Consider the following 15,680-nt stretch of genomic DNA (forward strand, 5'->3'; position numbering starts at 1 on the left):
AAAGAAGACTGCTTGGTCATGACCATTCAAACACTGCTAACACTCATCTAAGCACTGTATGGCTAAAAGTTAAGTTTCTATCAAGTGACTGAGTATTTCTGGTCTTATTTTCAAATTATTACCTAGTGTGAGAGGGACATATTGGATGATATTAGCTTTGTGCTAATAACAAAGTGTATCTATGTGAGATGTTAGTTCTTCTCCCAATTTCTGGTTCCTTGATAATCATTGCCTGTTTATTTTCACTCTGCAATAATTGTGTACCAGAAATCAACCCCCTTTCAAGTATACACACACAGAAAAAAAAGTACAACCACACCAGTGCATTCATATGTTTCAGGGGACATTGTGGTTGACTCACCATTATTTATTCCACCCCCTATTCACCTAAACAAGTCACGGAAATTCCTATATCCTTGGAGTAAATGCTGATTTGGGATTGGTTGTGAAACCAAATTCAGTTTCAAATGTTAGGATTTATGATGAGGATATATTCTGGAAAGTATTATGTCGTGGGTCCTGCCTATTTCAAAAGGGATTCTTACAGACATCTTTCCTTTTTTTGTTTCTTTTTTTTAAAAAAAAACTTTTAAAAATGTATTTTTTAGTTGTTGATGGACCTTTATTTTACTTCTTTACTGATATGTGGTGTTGAGAATCAAACCCAGTGCCTCATACTTGCAAAGCAAGTGCTCTACCACTGAGCCACAATCCCAGTCTCAATCTTTCATTTTAATCTGTAAATGTTATCATGCTTAGATTGGAGGCCCAGAACTTCTGTAGCTATCTTGGGACCAGTGTGATGATGACTTTGGCATTAAGCACAGCTGAGAAAAGACAAGGAAAGAATCTACAATTTTTCAATATAACTAATATATATACAATAAGATTTATTTGAAAATAAATCTGTATGTTATGGATGCATACAATTAGTTTAAAAGTTACTATGGTGAAGCAAATTAACATTTCCATCATCTCACATAGTTATCTCCCATTTTTAATTTCTGTGGCAAGAGCATATAAATTCTACTTATTTAACACAAATTCCATATACACTATAATTTTATTACCTACAGTCCTCATGTTGTACATTAGATCTCTAGACTTGTTCATCCTACATATCTGCTACTTTGCATCTTCTGACGTATATCTCTCAAATTCCTCTCCATTCCCTGCCCCTGGTAAACACTGTTTTGTTCTCTATATCTACATATTTCATCTTTTTCTAAAATTCCACATGTAAGTGTGATCATGAGATATGTTTCTTTCTGTGTCTTATTTCATTTAGAATATTTTTTCCCAAAGAAAACATAAAAATGATCAAGAGGCATATGAAAAGGTGCTCAGCACCATTAATCATCAGGGAAATGCAAATCAAAAGCACTATGGGATGCCACCTCACACCCATTAGGGTGGATATTATAAAAAACTCAAAAGATCAGACGTGTATGTGAGAATTTAGAGAAATGGAAACTTTTCTGCACTGCTGGTAGGAATTTAGATTGGTACAGTCATTGTGGAAAATGGTCTAGGTATCTGTAAAGATGTTAAAAATATAACTATCATGTGAGCCAGCAATTTCTTTGTAACATACACACAAAAGAAATAAAATCATCAGCTCATAAAGGTGTCTGCGTGTACATGTCCACGTGCACGCGCGCGCACACACACACACACACACACACACACACACACCTGATGGTATATAATTAAGCCACGAACAAGAATGAGATCTTGCCATTTGCTACAACATGGCAAGACTAGAGGACATTAATACTAAGAATATGAACTTTTGATGATATAACTGAGCTACAGACCTCCCCACACTTTGAAATCACCCTGCCTTTGACTTTCAGTTCATTCATTCACCAACTATTTAATGAATCATAACTATATGCTAGGTGTTATTATTGGACCTACAGATACTGAAGCAAATAGAACAAATAACTGTCTGTATCTTGATGGAATTTACATTTTTGTTCAAATATATACACAATAAATCAATAAATTATATTGTATGCTATAATATTATAATGCTCTGGGAAACATGGAGATATTTAACAAACAACCAGAATGCTAAGGGGGGACAGGTAATGAGGAAAGATAAATGGAGTTGTAAGTAGAAAGATTGTGAAGTTGAGAGAAGGTATTTTTCATTTTTTTTTAAGATAGGAAAAATAACTCTAGTTTGTATGCTAACAGTAATAATCTTGCTCATGCTGTGAGGTTATGAATTTCCCTTTTGATTAAGCCAGACTAGGTAGGGATATTCTGTTAATTGTAGCCAAGAAAATTCTCACTAAAAGAGTCAGTTATGTATTTGTATGTCTAAGAATTTTTTCTATTACCCCTTTTGTTCAGGCATAATTTAATAGCACCCTCTTTCATTCTCAAAATAGTCTTGATTTAGATGATAAAATACAAACATTGTATTTAATTAGTTAGTAACAGTGCTAACCATAAAACATAGATTACCGTCTTGGGCCTACCATTCACAAGATGTCATCTTAGACAAGTTACTTAACTGCTGTGTTTCCATTGCTTCATGTGAAAAGTTGGTTTAATAATAACACTTTTCTTGTGGTGTTTTGCTATTCAAATGAGATAAGCATATAAAGAGCTTACAGAAAAACTGTCTCTACTTCATACCATTAGGATGGCTATTCTAAAAATGTTTTAAAAACTAAAAATTACAAGTTTCAACGAGTCTATGGAGAAATTGAAATCCTTGCAAATTGCTGGAAGAAATATAAAATGGCATGGCCACTATGGAAAAGAATATTGTGATTCCTCAAAAATTAAACACAGAATTACCATATATGATCCAGCAATTTCACTTCTTGGTACTTGCCCAAAAAATTAAAAGCAGGAACTCAGATTGTTGTGCAAGTGTTCATAGAAGCATTATTCATAATAGCAAAAAAGATGAAATAATCCAAATTTCCATTGATTGATGAATGGATAAACTGATTTATGCATACAGTGAAATATTAGCCTTAAAAATGAATGGAATTCTGATACATGCTACAACATGGTTGAACCTGAAAAACATTATGCTAAGTGAAAGAAACCAGATATGAATGGACAGATATTGTATAATTCCACTTATCTGAGATATGTAGAATAGTCAAATTAATTGAAACAGATGCAAAATAGTGGTTATCAAGGATTGAGGCAGGAATTACTTTTTAATGGTTTCAGAGTCAATTTGTGATTATGGAACATTCTTAAGGTGGATAATGGTGATGACATCACGACAATGTGAATGTACCTAATGTTATTGACTGTACTACTAAAAAAGGTTAAAATGGCCTATTTTATGTTATGCATATTTTGTAATAATTAAACACCAATTGCCATATTATAAACACTGAATAAATACTAGGTACTACATGACACTACATACTACAAAATGCAAAATTCATCTTTGTAATGAAGAATGTAAACTGTAATTACATGCTTTTTCAATTCATACACACAACCTTAAAACTAAATAACATGAAATTAACAAAATGAAACTTTCTTATTGTCCTGGGGATCGGAACCTTGTGCATACTAAACAAGTACTCTAACACTGAAGTACATCCCCAGCAAAGAAAAACTACGTAAATACTATATTTATTGGTAAGGAAACAAGAAAACAGAACACCTAACTTATATATAAAAGGGACTAAAAATAAATGTTAATTTACAGACTATATCAAGATGCCTAGTAAAGTTACAAATCTTTCTGAAATACAAATACATGACGTCATGATACAACTCAGTAAAACATGGACACAATGTGGTCAGGAATACAGGCAACTGGGGTGATAAAACAGTCCTTCCATTAATAATTAATTGATGTTTAATCCAATTTTAGGAAGAATTCTCCCACATTTATCCACTTTAATCTCCAAGACTGTGAATATGATAAGATATCACATCCAGGATTATGCTATCTTACATAGCAAAAGGGATTTTGCAGATGTACTTAAGGTTACTAAGCAGTTGACCTTCAAATAAGGAGATTATCTTGGATTATCCAAAAGGGCCATAACTAATTACAAGTGGAAAGTTTTTTTTCTAGATAACAGCAGAAGTGAGACAAATCTGAAGCCCAAAAAGGATTGGGCACACCACTGCTTGCTTGAAGATGGAGTAACCACAGGATTATATATGCAGGCGGCCTCTAGAAGCTTAAAGAAGCTCCCAAACAGAGGCTTCAGGGACCTGGGATCAGTCATACAAACACAAGTAACTGAAAGAGCTTGGAAGTATTCTTCTGCAGAGCCTCCAGATAAGACCCCAGCCAGGCTGACAGCATGGTTTCAGCTTTGCAGAAAACTCCATTGATTCATACTTATCATCTGATCCCAGGAAACTATGAAAAAAATATATGTTCTGTTTTAAGCCACTATGTTTGTGGTGATATTTTTATTCAGAGGAGAAAACTAATACACAGGGTATTTAAGTTCTTATTGTATCTAATCTCTTGTGGTTAAAGTAATTTTCTGTGTTATCCAACCTACTGGAGAGACTGAGGAATACTTTCTGGCTCAGCCATAACCACATGCAGCTCTAAGATACAAATTAAAATAAGCAGAGCCAAAGGCACAGTGCAGAAAATTCTAAATGTTGTGTAATGAAAATTAATTGCAATATAGTGGAAAGAACAGATTAAAGTGCGACAGCAATAACAAAGGGCACTGCCAGGTAAGATGGGGCTATACTCCCCAGGAAGGGCTCCCATGCTGAAGCTGGGCTTTCAGTCTCTGACTTTTAAATGAGGTGCAGCTTTCAGTTCCAGGATTCTCCTGTGGGGCAATGACACAGAAGCAAAACCAGGGGAAGGGCAGGTAGTGACTTTGAATTAAATTGAAATAACTTATTATAAAAAGGATCTGTTGTCATGGGCATTGCTTGAGACTGTAGAGTCAGCTGGGCTCCAACACCATCCATCTCTGTGTTCCAATCAGTCCAGAATTCTCTATTATAAAGTGTGTGTGTGTGTGTGTGTGTGTGTGTATGCACGCATGTGTGTGAGCTTTTGTAAAACATCACATTAAAAACCAACTTTAACAAGCCTTTACAAACCACTGAAGTTATGATCTGCATGCATTATTTTCTTCACTAAGATAGCTGCATCAGGGCTGGGGTTGTGGATTAGCGGTAGAGCACTCGTCTAGCACGTGCGAAGCCCTGGGTTCGATCCTCAGCACCACATAAAAATAAATAAATAAAATAAAGGTATTGTGTCCAACTACTTCTAAAAAATAAATATTTTTTTAAAATAGCTGCATCAATGACCTCTCTAATCTCGGTACTCACCATGGTTCATGGAACATAGGGAACTACTAACTTTTATCCCAGCTCTCATTTTTCAATGGCTTCTAGTATCAGTGTATTGGTAATGATGGTACTTCTTTAATTCCAGCTCTGTCACCTTCTAGCTTTGTAGTTATGGGCAATATATCTATGTTTCTGAGTTTTTGTTTCTTCATCTGTGAAATTCACATAAAGATACTTAAATCAGCCAGGCATGGTGGTGTATGCCTGCAATCCTAGCAACTTGGGAAGGAGGGCAGGAAGATCAAAAGTTTGAGGCTGGCCTCAGGTATTTGGGACTCTCAGCAACTTAGCAAGACCCTGTCTCAAAATCAACATAAAAAAGACTGGGGATGTAACTCAGTGATAAAGTGCCCCTGGGTTCAATCTCCAGTACAAAAAAAAAGATACCTAAATAATGGGTTTTTTATTAAATTTATCAGTCAAATAAGAATATGACATATGGCTGGTCCATAAAGAGCTATTATTTTATCTTTTTTAAGAGGGAAAAATAAAGACTGATTTTTTTAAAGACTTTTGTTGACTGCAGGAAACAGGAAGTCCATCTCAGACAAAATCAAGATGGGTTCTTCAGAGATGTAGGCTGGTAGTAAAAGCTATTTGAACTAAAGTAAAGTTCACAAACTAGGAGTCTGATTGCTATCCTCTCCTACAAAATCTAACATTGCATTTTGGGAAAACTTCAAGGGCAATAAGTGATTTTCAAGCTTGCCTGGAATTAAATAACCTGAAAGATGGAAAGGAGAACAAGAAAGCTATTTTCCTTCCAGTCTCTGAATTCCCAGAGAATGATTCCAGCTCGAAGCCCATGGTCACACCCGTGCTGCCACAGTGCCAATGGAGCTGCTCTCCAAAACAGCCTACTTTCTTGGTGGCATTTGAAGATTTTCTGTGGAACCATTTTCACAACCAGAATTTGGATACTGAACATTACTTGTATTTGCCTTGACATCATCAAATAAATCTCTGACACTTGAGAAGTCCTTTGTGATCCTCAGACGCCCATTCTGATCTGAGGTAATGGCCTCATTGCACATGGCCCTGTGGATACATAGCAGTGCCATGAACAAGACACCTGTCTTCCCTACTGGCATGTTTGGTCTTTGTGGAAGGGAAGACACCCTGCCAAGTGTGATATTCCCCTTCAGAAAAGAAGATCCATCCTCATCAAAAACACAGATGGGCTGGGTGTCGTGGTGCATGCCTATATTCCCAGCAGCTTGGAAGGCTGAGGCAGGAATGTATCAAGTTCAAAGACAGCCTTAGGCAGGCTACAAGTAACTTACCCAGACCCTTCTCAAAATAAAAAATAAAAACGGTGGAGGATGTGACTCAGTGGTAAAGCAGTCCCTGGGTTCAATCATTGGTACCAAAATCAATCAATCAATCCATCAATCAATCCATCCATCCATCCATCCAACCCAGAAAACAGTTACCTGTAACAAGTAATCTGTTTCTTCAAAGGGCCCCAACACAGCCCCCACTTCTCTACTACAGCAGGAATCAGTGTGGAATTTACCAAGATTTGGCCAAAGAAGCTGGAGGGAGCATTCCAGAATGAGGAGCTTCTGAAAATGTATGTGGAGAGAGATGGAAGTGCTGCAGAGCCAGCACTGAGAGGAGGGGAGGGCACGGGAAAGAGAGGCAGGGGCCAGCCCAGGTGGGACCTACAGGTGCTGCAGGGTGTCACCTCCAAGAGCCCTGAATTTCCCACCTCATCTGACTACTTAGAGCTCTTGGTTATTGGGAAAGTTGCATAATGCCTCAGATCTCAACATCCATCATAAAATAGGAACGATAATATTTCCTTTCAATGGGTTTTCCTCAGGACTAAATAAAAGAGATAAATGAAGTACAGAGTACACCATATATGTTCTAAACTTAAGTATCAGTCCTGAAGTTGTGTTCAAATCTCTCATAACATTGCATTGCTTCCACCATGCTCAATCATACAATTATGTGTTATTCTACAAGGGATCATATTAATTAAGTAAAATATAATAGGTAAATTATAATAGTGCTCTGCACAGATAAAAGAAAATCCATCGCCTACAGTGGGATGTATGGTAAGAACTGCTGGCTCTGCCTACCAAGATGCCACAGAAAATGAGGCCAACCTCCAGCTTTCAGACCTTCATGGCTGACTACAGTTTGTGGAGCACCTGGTTGCTATCTGGTGCTGATGTGGATGGCAGCTGATAGGATGACTGCACATTGGAAAGAGAATGTTTTCCCAATGAGTGTCACTCTACAAGATTAATTAAATAAGCAAATCATCAGTGTTATCATTTTGATCTTCTCAGAGACTGTCCTGAATGGTAGGCTTACAAAGACCATTGAAATGTGGACCAGTCACTCAAGACAAATCTAGCAGGGGAGGCAAAAATATTCAATATAAAGCTGAAGGAATTTCCTTACATTTTGGTGGGGAGAGGGATGGGAAGTAGGGGTACTCTACCACTGAGCTACATCACCTTCACTTTCTATCTTTTTCCTTATGGTACTTGGGATGGAACTCGGCTCCTTCCATATGCAAGGCAAGCAATCCATCACTGAGACACATCCCTCCACATCCCTCCCACATGTACTTTCTGGATGACTAAATCACATGTGCTCCAGCAAATTCTGGGTGCTTCAAATACAGCAGTAGGCAAGAGATAGAGATCCTACCTCAAGAGCTTGTACTCTAGCAGGGTCCATGGGGAAGTAAAGGGAAAACAACAAACAAAATAAGTAGGTAAATTCAGTCTATTAGGTGATAGTGCTGTGATCAAAAGAAAATCTGGGCCATCATAAAGGGATAAGGACCACCAGTGAAAGGGTTTCACAGAAGGGTGCCGTTTACAATATGCAACATGGTGGTCTGGGGAGCTGAGAACTTCAAGGCCTAGATAGAAGCAAGTTATAGCTTGGTGGACAAAAGAGAGCCTTCCAGGCAGAGGGAATGGCCAGAAGAGAGGCACTGAGGAGGGCACCTGCTGGACAAAACACAGAGTATGCATAAGGATGCACAGCTACAGAGAGGGGTAGATTTAAATTCTACAGAGTCCAGGCCAGCCTGAGGTAAATGAGCAAAGGGGAGCACTACTGGCAAAGTCAAAGAGGAAATGTGCCAGCTCTTTAAAGGGCCTTGTAGGCTTCTGTAAGGATTTAACATGTCCCTTGGAGGAAAGAAGATGAGCAGTTACAAGGGTTAGGTGCTGGCACAACAGTCAGCACACCTTGGATCACCCGTGAAAGCAGGAACATGGCAATGGGGGGTGGGGAAGAGGTGGTGAGCAAAGACAGAGAATTCTAGGAATGAGAGTGGAAGAGCTCATTGGACAATTCCACCGAACACTCTGGCAACCACTTGGACCTGTGCACATCTCTGCCATGACTGCACAAATACAATCCTGTCTGCCGCTGTGATTCAACTAGGAAATGAACAAGAGAAACATGGGGGCAATTTGAATAACAGTCATTTTATATTTGAAAATTTTTAGTGAATAATGAAGGCACTTTTGTGTTCAAGGTAAAAAGGGTGTGCACTGTATATACAGAAACCAAGAACTGGAGACTTGCAGAGGTTGATAGGAAGGACACAGCATGCATCACTTCCCATGATGAAAGGCATATAGGGAATTGCCCTAAAGTAACAAATATTTCATTTCTGATCACTAATAGGGAAAGAACAGAAACAAGAATGAATATATTTTGTGGTCCTTGTACCTTCTGTCACAATGTTTCTTTCCATCCACATTTCTGAGACTTTGCAGGACATCAGGTCCCAAGCACTGTGCTGATTCAGATGGAAACAGGAACATTTCATACTGCCTCCCAATCCTCCCTTCTCACCAGAATACCAATGGAATGTTCCAGAACTCTTGATTAGAGATATGGTAAAATTCAAGGTGAAGGATGCCTGGAAAACCAGATGTGAGTGGTTTAAACCCAGTGAAAGGGTGACTGAGCACATGGTCAGAAAAGCCACTTTGGGAGAGATGAGGGTCATGAGGTAGGTGCTCATGACTTCCTGAGTACCTTCCACATTTTACAGATGAGAAAAACCAAGGCAACAAAAACATGAACTTGCATAAGGATGCACAGCTACAGGGAGGGGTAGATTTACATTCTAGGTCACTTGCAGTGCTGTGTGCCATGATTTTCCTCATTGATCAGTACTACAATCACTTCCATTGGTTTTGTTTCCCTTTTGAATATCCAGAAAGTCTGTCAGGTATGTCCTGGTGATCCCTCTCCTGACAGCTGGGCACAGCTAGGGGTACTGTCCAGTTCAGGGGCCATCACTCCCATTGTCTATACCAGGGAACAGTTGTTTCCACAGGGCTCCCCTCTCTCAGGGCTGTACTCCTGAAAAGCAGCCACAGAAGAGGCGCCTCCAGCTTCTTTGGCTTTCTCACTGGGTAAAGCCCTCAAATTCCCATGAGCATGCTTCTACTGCTGCTGTCAGTTGCCCATCTGCTCCTCCCTCCTAAGCCAAATGCAGAATATGAGGCCTAGGCTTGTTGGTTTCAGAGCACATCCTCTCAGCTTGGGTCCTGGCTGTCCTAGAATTTACATGGACACATGGATGCAACATTCCCTTGGGAGCTTGGATTTTCCATGTGGAAACAAAATGTTGAGAGGAGGAGGACTTAACCAAAGGGAATGCCAGGCCACTGTGTATCTCAGCAAGCCTTAACAGGAGGGACATTTGCATACTGAGTGCCAGAGGGTTACCTGGGACCCAGAGAGTCCCTGTGTCTGAATCCTAACTCCCACACTTACTGGCTTATTGCTTTCACCTTTATCAGCCCATTTCTGAATCTGTTGTGGGGAGGTTGATACTCAATTTTCAGACTTATTGGCAAATGGAGATTAGGTACATAAAATACAGCTGACCATCCATAATTAAACACTGGCCTAGAGTGATGACAAAATAGTGTCTTCTTTTCTGTATCACTGCATTGCATTGTACCTTACAGGGGAAACTGAAGCTTCAAATTGTTAGGTTCCATGACAAGTTGACAAAGGTATTCATTGCTGGAAATGGAAGGACACTTTTCACTTATTGTACACAAGAACACCATGAAGGACATTTTATTTCACCAAACTCAGTGATCCTGAGCAAACACCTTACCTAAGGGGCAAGACTGAACATCATCAAAGAAGGCCACAGCAAACCACAGCTCTGACAGAATAATCCATTTGACAAGACATGGTGATATTGTGACAGTGCAGTCTATGGAAACATGATACCTTGCGTTCACAAGCTCCACTCCAAGCCTCAGTGTTCCTTTTTATAAAATGGACATAGTATCTGCCTCCTTCCCTAAGAGTTAATGGGATGACAGTTAAATAACATCACTGGCTTACCAGGGAGCTTGCCACACAGATGCAATCAGCAAAGATTAAATGGCTTAACCTCATTCCTTTCCTTCTGACTTCAGCAAGGTTAAATGACATCCTTTGTAAGCAAAGGTTCGATTTCTAAGAAAATGAATTTCTCTGCTTTTGGTTGAACTTTGATCCAATTTAATGGTTAATATTTGTATCAGCTAATTTTAATGCATGACAAAGCACCCCAAAATATAGTACTTTAAAACAACAATTGCAACAATTGCCAAGGATTCTGCAGGTTGACAATTTCAGCTGGGCTCATGTGAGTGATTCTTTTGCTTTCTCAATAAAGCTTACACATGCATCTGGGACCTGTCAGCTAAGGGGCTCTGCTGGGGCTGAATGGCCCAGGATGGTCTCAGACATATGTTGGGCAATTGGTTCAGTGTCACCTGGGATGAATGGGATGAATGAGCCATAGGGCTCTCATCATGCAGCTACCCTAGGTTGCTGTCATGAGGTTTCAAGAGCCAAAAGAGAGAGAAACCCTAGTGTACAAGCACTTTTCAACTCTATGTTTACTTCATATTTGTTGTTATGCTGGTGGACAAAGACAGTTCCAAGGTCAAGCCCACCAACAAGGAGAGAGGAGACACTGCCCAGCAGGAATGCACTGCACTCATTGCCCTAAATGTCTAGTGCCACAGTGATGCAGAATTACACAGTTTAGAAAAACAATTAAATATGAATAAGCCAGACTCTGCAATACTGAACTTGTAAAAATGATTTTTACTCTTAAAAGTTATTTAGTTTTTTAAATCATGGTCATTCTCACCACATTCCTCTCAGGTGAATGACAAAATTATTTTGTGAAATTCTGAAAAAAAAACTAACCTGGAAATTTCCTTGTTCTTGTATCAGACGAGTAAGTTGTGGAACTCCCTATCCAGAAACATGCTATGACTTTGCCACCAGGAGTCCAGCCTGCATCTCTTTCCACATTCAAATGTTCCTGTTCCTCTAGCGTGCCATGGATTTGTCCCCAGCAGAGGCATGTTGCATAAGCAGAGTCTTCTGTGGAAGAGATGGAACAAACTAGAAAATGGCACCTCCGGTGAGAAAGGGAGATGGGACCTGCAATGTGAAGCAGACTTGGGTCATGGCTGGGGCCTGGGTGGACCACACCTGCTCAGACACCAGCCCAATCTGCCAGCTTTGCTGAAGAGCCAGTTGCTTTTCTCAAATCATCTTTCAGAGCCATGAGCAGAAGTGCTATCATGCACTACGAACTCCTCGCCATACTTTTTAGGATCTCTTGGGATTTTACACATTTTGTGGTGGTTGACACTGCCAGTTTGATAGTCATCATTTCTCCTGATAGCATGCATGAAAGCTTCACATCTTCAAAAGATCAGTGTTTCATTCTTCTATTAAACAATTTCTTTGTAAAATTTTTCCCCTGAGGTGTGTCCTAAGAAAATATTCTTTTTGTCAGGAAATCATGATAACATTGATTTCACCAGTTTGGACTTTATTGTTTATAATCTCATCATACCAGAAAGAACTTACAAAAATATTTAGTAATGTGGACAAGAATAGGCATATTTATGTTCATCACGATTGTTATGGAATTTTTCTAGGTGTTTAACATCATGTGTGTAGTTGCGAGTTAGTGTAGCATGGAGGGATTTTATTTTCCAGCTTGTTTTCAATGAACAGGTTTGGGTTCCCTGAAAAACTTTTTGATCATCCATCCATCTTGAACATATCATCAGTAGAAACAGTATTTTTGCTGAAGGCACTGTTTTCATTTGATCAGGTTCTTCATGTATGACCCAGTCCTTTTTGTCACTTCATGCCCTAGATAGTTCAGGCTTTTGTGGTCCTTGGGAAAAGACCATCATCTTCATTAGCAATTCTGGGTACACACGGAATCAAGCAGATGCCTGGAAACTAAATGTTTCATGACTGGTTTCCATTTACTTTTCAGTGTCCATCTTCCCGAGAGGGAAGGGATGATTTCAACAAAAAGGTCGGTTTCTATGACCTCCCCGGGGCACTTGGCTGATGTCAGCAGCCTGTAAGAGAGAGACAAAGGTCCTTAGTGTGCAATACGACAAAGTTAGGGACATCAGACTGCTTCTCTATGAGGCTATTACTACTCGAAGGAGGGACCGGAGAAACACTGAGAAGAAATAAATGGAGAGGGAAGGCTGAAGGCTGCTAACTCTGGCACCTCTGGTGAGGTGCCATTTCTCTTCCAAGTGGACAGGGTGAGCAAACAGAGGCGAGAGAGCGCCCAGTGGCTTTGCTGGAGTCACATACCAGACTTTTTCAAGCCAAATTGTAAAACCTGAAGACTGCCATGGAGCGCCATGCACAAGTTTCCCCCAAACGCTGGCAATGCTTATGAATAAGAAAGACAGAGAAGGGTAGGGGTGTGGATTCTTGGGATTTGGTACAAAACCACCGGGGGTGGTTCCCTAGTAGTGAGGTGTCTATGACTGAAAGTTGAAAGGTTTGGAACTGGCGAGAAATGGCCTCGGGAGGAAACTGAGGATCAGAGAGGTTAGAGACGACTTAACTAGGGGTTTAAGAAATGCGTTAAGGGAAGGCTTGTGCCAAGCAAGGCGCCTGGCAAGGTGGAGAACCTGTTGAAGAAAGAAAACCGCATGATGTGACTCAGCAAGATGATCTTGCCAAGAATCCCGCTGGTCATCTTGCGGACAGGGGGCTCTTCCCATCTACAGCCAGTGCCTTCCATCTCGGGAGATGAGGCTGAGGACCCAGCGGCCCCGGGGGTGTGTAAAGACCCGCGTGTGCTTGGCGCAACGTGGGGGCGGGTGGGTGAGGAGCACCGTCCGGCGGCACCACAGCCACAGCCACGCTGGGCCGAAAGACACACGTGGAACGGTCTCCCGGGCAGGTGCCAATGCGGCGAATCTCGCTGTGTGGGCAGGAGGTTCCCGGCCCCAGAGGTGCGGGGCGCCTGCGCAGTGGGCCTTCGGCGTCGCGCGCTGCGGGAGCCAGGAGACCCCCGCCCCCGCCCCTCGCCCTCCGCCGTGGACGCGCACGCGGACCGGCCCGCGAGCGCGCACGTGAATGCGCCTCACCTCGCTCAACCCCTGCCCGGCGGCTGAGCGACAGAGGGCGGGAGCGGCGCACTGGCGGTGGCGACGCGGTGGGCTGCGTGCGGAGTCGTGGGCTGCCGGGTCCCGGGAGGCGGCGGAAGCGGCGCCTCCAATCAGGCGGCGGGTGGGGACCCTCCGCGCGCCCGGCCGGCGGCTGCCCGCCCCGCGGACTGACTGACGCGCCGGCTCGCCCCCGCCCCCGCGCCCGCCCCCGCGCCCGCCTAGTCTTCCCTCGGCCGCACTCGCTGCTCCCGCGACTCTCTCTGGAGCCCGAGCCTGAGCCCGATCGCTCTCGCTAGCTCTCGCCCTCGCCCTCGCCCTCGCCCGGCCCTTTCTCTGCAGACCGGCTGCTCTGCTGCTCGGCGGCGGCTCCGGCCACTCTGGCGGCGGCCTCCAGGATGAAGTGCAAGCCGAACCAGACGCGGACCTACGACCCGGAGGGCTTCAAGAAGCGGGCTGCATGCCTGTGCTTCCGCAGCGAGCGCGAGGACGAGGTGCTGCTGGTGAGCAGCAGCCGGTACCCGGACCGCTGGATCGTGCCCGGCGGGGGCATGGAGCCCGAGGAGGAGCCCGGCGGCGCGGCGGTGCGAGAGGTGTACGAAGAGGCGGGAGTCAAGGGGAAGTTGGGCCGGCTCCTGGGCGTTTTCGAACAGAACCAAGATCGCAAGCACAGGACCTACGTGTATGTACTGACTGTCACCGAGCTGCTGGAAGATTGGGAAGATTCCATTAGCATCGGGCGCAAGCGAGAGTGGTTCAAGATCGAAGATGCCATCAAGGTCCTGCAGTGCCACAAGCCCGTGCACGCCGAGTACCTGGAGAAACTGAAGCTGGGCGGCTCCCCGACCAATGGAAACTCCGTGGCCGCGTCCGCGTCGCAGAGCGATCCCTAGTATGTACCGCTCGCGCCGGACTTCGGTGGTCGCCTGGCTTCAGAAGAGCCCTGCCGGAGGGAGCACCTCTCCTGCCATGTGCGGTCGCACGGGCAGGAGAGAGGCTTCTTTTGTTTCCCTGGCAGACCTCTGAATCACGCTTGCAAATTGTCTCTGTTGCCAGGCACTGTTTTCAGACAATTTGCACGTTTTTCAGACGCTTTCAAAATCGCTTCTTGGCGACACTGTAAAATGTTTCGGTAAGCCAAAGCTGCAAGGGGTTTCGTTTAAAGGTGCCTTAAGTGCTGGCCCTGCTCTGCTCTTGGGGGTGGGTGTGTGCGCGCGCCTTGTGATGTTTTGGTTTGGGCTTTTTTTTTTTTTTTTTTTTTTGTACTTCACATGTTCGTGCGTGAGTGTGCGTGCGCATTTTGGATAGCAGGCGTGTGGTTTGTTTCGGAGTGGAGGCCTTTAAGTGCGCCCTGCTTGATCGTGTGGGCATCTTCTATTATTTTTCCCCCGAAGTTTCCTTTCCCTTCACAGCCTTTCTTCATCCTTGCCAGCAAGCTCTTCTGTGGTGGGAGTTGGTTGGGATCGTTTTAAATTAGAAAAATGGGAAAATTTAAAGCTTGTGCTCTTCCTGCAGTCAAACAGAAAATTTCGGCTTCAGAAGTGGGATCTGATGTGCCTCTTTCAGAAATGCCTGTGTCTATTCATACGTAGATCGTTTGATTTCTTTTTTTTAAATTCCCACCTTAGGTGGTTTTTCACTGCTGACTAGAAATTTTCATTTCCCATTGAGTTTATGAGGTATTGCCCTATAAAGTAGATATTTCTGGGGAATTGCTAGCAAAACGCATGTGATGTCCACCTCTTATAATGAAAACTATATTCATAGAGTATGATTTAGGCTGCTGGACTTCCAATGCCCAGTGCTCATTTCTGGACACCCTGGAAGAACTGGATTCTCCGAGTATGCACTCGTTTTTGATGGAAATCATCTCCCATGTTTGAATTTAGAGATGACCAG

The 15,680-nt window shown here is 42.7% G+C and overlaps 1 protein-coding gene across 1 annotated transcript; it reads left to right on the forward strand.

Annotated features, from left to right (window-relative positions):
• Positions 1–14,179: 14,179 nt before the first annotated feature.
• Positions 14,180–14,674, forward strand: LOC143639259 (diphosphoinositol polyphosphate phosphohydrolase 3-beta). The gene has a single exon (XM_077107459.1). It carries the CDS (start codon positions 14,180–14,182, stop codon positions 14,672–14,674), a length of 495 nt encoding a protein of 164 aa, XP_076963574.1.
• The last annotated feature ends 1,006 nt before the right edge of the window (positions 14,675–15,680 follow it).

This window comes from Callospermophilus lateralis, chromosome X (genome assembly GCF_048772815.1).
Source record: "Callospermophilus lateralis isolate mCalLat2 chromosome X, mCalLat2.hap1, whole genome shotgun sequence".
In the NCBI taxonomy this organism is placed as follows: Eukaryota; Metazoa; Chordata; class Mammalia; order Rodentia; family Sciuridae; genus Callospermophilus; species Callospermophilus lateralis.